General features: G+C 38.6%; 1 protein-coding gene across 1 annotated transcript; it reads right to left on the reverse strand.

Annotated features, from left to right (window-relative positions):
* Positions 1-260: 260 nt before the first annotated feature.
* On the reverse strand, positions 261-1,845 carry LOC115925893. Its single transcript, XM_030989940.1, has one exon. It carries the CDS (start codon positions 1,794-1,796, stop codon positions 261-263), a length of 1,536 nt encoding a protein of 511 aa, XP_030845800.1. The 5' UTR covers positions 1,797-1,845.
* Between the last annotated feature and the right edge of the window lie 1,425 nt (positions 1,846-3,270).

Below are 3,270 nucleotides of genomic sequence, written 5' to 3' on the forward strand. Positions count from 1 at the left end.
TGTTATAATTAAGCAATTTGTACTTCAAGAGAATTTACCTAAACATCATTCTAAATAATTGAGAGTGAAAAATGTTCACGTTATCATACCTTTCGAAATAAATTAGATATTTGGTGATGTTATTATGCATTTTGTTTGTCCAGATAATCTGGCTAATGTAATTCTGAATTGATAGTCATGATATATCACGGTAAGAGAAAATGATTCAATTTCCAATAATTTCATTATTTTGTATTCGTCTGATACTGGACAATTATCTTTCATGGACTGCTTGGTGTGGTGGTTAGTTTGAATATATAGAGTCTATCAGTAGTACAGAAAGCAATCTCTCCTGATCGGAACTCGCGGAGATAGTACCAGTTTGTCTTAGGCTTCTCAATCTTGTGATCAGAGATGAGAGTCTGGACGTGTTTGAGCTCGCTGGTGTACTCATCTATACTAACCAACCCATCATCATGCTTGACCCAAGCGATCAGGATTGAATTATTCTGAGTTACAGCAGCGTATGCCGTTAGTCCCGATTTCTCTACCTTGTGTTTCACATTGCCATCTTTGTCAATTATCATTGCTGTATTACCATATCTGATGATTAATACGTCATTATAACTGGTAATCTGATGAGGTATGTACCCATCGTATGGTATCTCCCTGATCGCCTTCCCACCTGTTGGTGAGAACACTTGGATCTTCTTGGCTTTCCAGTACCCAACATAGATCAGATTATTACTGTTTACAGTGAGACTACGGGTCCCACCTTTATCTTTACTTAGAGTATCAAATGTTAGATCCAGCTTCACATACTCCTGTGTGTACAGTGTGATGTTATCTCTGCCATTAAGAACGACATGTCGACCATCAGACAGGTATCCTACTTCACGGATACTGACATCCTTGAGGACTGTTTTCTGCAGCTGACCATCAGCAGAGAAGATATCGATGCCTCCTGTGTAGTATCCTACTGCCATCCTACCATCGGGTGTAGCAGCCATGCCATTCATGTGGCCTTTCTTAAAGAGTTCTACATCACATTCCAACTCACATTTCATGAACCTCACCTCACCGATGTTCAACTGTTCACCTTGATTGATAGGTGTGAATATCAGTTGCTCTGCACGGTCAGCTACATTCGTAGCCATCTTCTTCTCTGGATCATCCCTGTCTAGTACATTCTTCAGCTCACCAGACAATGTATCACGAATAAAAATGATGTCACCTCCTAATGGAGCCTTCATGCTATTACCCGCTAACGCGCTTGCACTCTCAATACTCGTAATCAACCTCTCATCAACATCCTTCATCTCATCCAATCTTTTACACAATATCACTTCCTGAGTATCCAACTGCTGGTCTAATGCTGCTTTTCTCTCGTTTAATTTCTTGAGTGATTCTTGATACTTCCTCTCGATTTCAACCCTTTTGCCGGCAATGTGATCAGTGACACGCTTTTTCTGATTCTTGATGCAGGTCACGTGATTCTTGATTGTTGTAGCTTTCGTCTTACCCTGGGCTTGTAGAGATTCAATTTGTGTCTTGGTAGAAGCATTGTATTCCTCAGCATCTTGAACAATGTGTCCTTTCTTGTCATGGTTCAACATTCGACATCTCAAGCAGATGAACTTCTTACAAGTGATACACACATCAGTACAGATGTGTTTTTGCTTTTCTGCTATGTGTTCCTGGCAGTAAACCTCTTTTTCGAGGACCACCCTTCCCTCTCTGACGTCTTCTACTCTCACAACTCTATGTTTGACATGAGGCTGCCATTTGTTATGATTCTCAAGGCATGTGTTACACATGTTCTTACCACACTCACAACATAAATGTACAGCTCTCGAGTTTTGGTCGCACGTTTCACAGACTTGCTGGCTATTTCTCACATCATCCACGAGAGACTTAAGAGGAACATTAGTATTGAGATTTAAGACATCGCCACCTTTTACAGATGTTACGCTTCGACAGATGGGACATGTTAGATAATTTTTTGAAGAGCTTTTAAGAATGTCGTTAAGGCATTTCTTACAGAAAGTATGTGTACATGATAACTGCTTCGGGTCACAGAGCAGCTCTAAACAAACAGGGCACTGCAAATTGCGTGAAACTTTGCGTTCAAATTCCGACATTGTGATTCTCCTATCTCAATATGCACTGATATGATAAATAATGCAAACATCAGTAGTATATCAATGGAAAATTTTAACTCTATGACTAGAGAATATTCATATCTTCCATAGGTTTAAGACAGATATCATCACTTCCAGTAGGCAACGGTTTTATTAAGGTTGAATAAACATATTTAGTTGTTATAAACCACCTTTAGTCATGTTAATGATAACATAAACCTGGCTTAAATAATTCGTTTTAGTCACTAAGCAACAGTATATAACATTATGACATTATGTTCTTATAGTTAGGGCTATAATTAACTAAAGTAACTTAGTGTAATGAGATGAGTGTTTACAGTCGGGTATATTCTCCTTCCTGCCGTCGACCACCACATGCTATCTGCTGCGGATCAAGAACAGGCCAGGAGGCATTCTGAAGAGGACTGAAGATGATCTCATTTTGTCTGATCCTACTCCTCACACAATTTTTTTTTTGGCCCTAAAATTGAAAATGAATACAAAATGATACAAATTAATACTTTGGCCTTATATAACCAGGATACCACATCAGGGATAAAATTGTTCTTCTTGCAGGCCCTCGAATTATTATTACCCGACCAATGTTAGTTACCCATTCACACCTGCGTAGAGGGTGGTAAATATGGATTAACGTGTTGCCAAAGGAAGTTAATGCCGGCTGGTATTCGAACCATCAACCCTTGTATTAAGTAAAGTGATTAATGAACCACTATACCACGAAACCTTCAAAAATGACCAGTCGAATCAATATGATGTGATAGTCGAGAACAATTATATGTATGATTATCATCATAAAGTATGTGGCGTCACCTGGGAGAGCGGGATAGACAGAGATAAAGAGAGGGGAATGGGCGGGGGGAGTCGAACAGAAAAATGTTTTACCGATCTCAGTGTCAAATCTTTGCTATGGTTTCATTTTAGAATCATCGATAATTAATAGTAGATTATTTACAAATTATAATAATTCTGTTATCATGGAAACTTGCTTCCAACCAGCATTAAAAACATGAATCAAAATGAATAACAGCTATGCAGCGTAATTTTTAACCGAAATTTGGCACATCACCCGAATAATATATTTTAGTCATAATTTAATATGGACTGGTTCGGAAACTTTTGCTAGAGAATG

The sequence above is a fragment of the Strongylocentrotus purpuratus genome, unplaced genomic scaffold (assembly GCF_000002235.5).
Source record: "Strongylocentrotus purpuratus isolate Spur 01 unplaced genomic scaffold, Spur_5.0 spur5_scaffold_19, whole genome shotgun sequence".
NCBI classification, from domain to species: domain Eukaryota; kingdom Metazoa; phylum Echinodermata; class Echinoidea; order Camarodonta; family Strongylocentrotidae; genus Strongylocentrotus; species Strongylocentrotus purpuratus.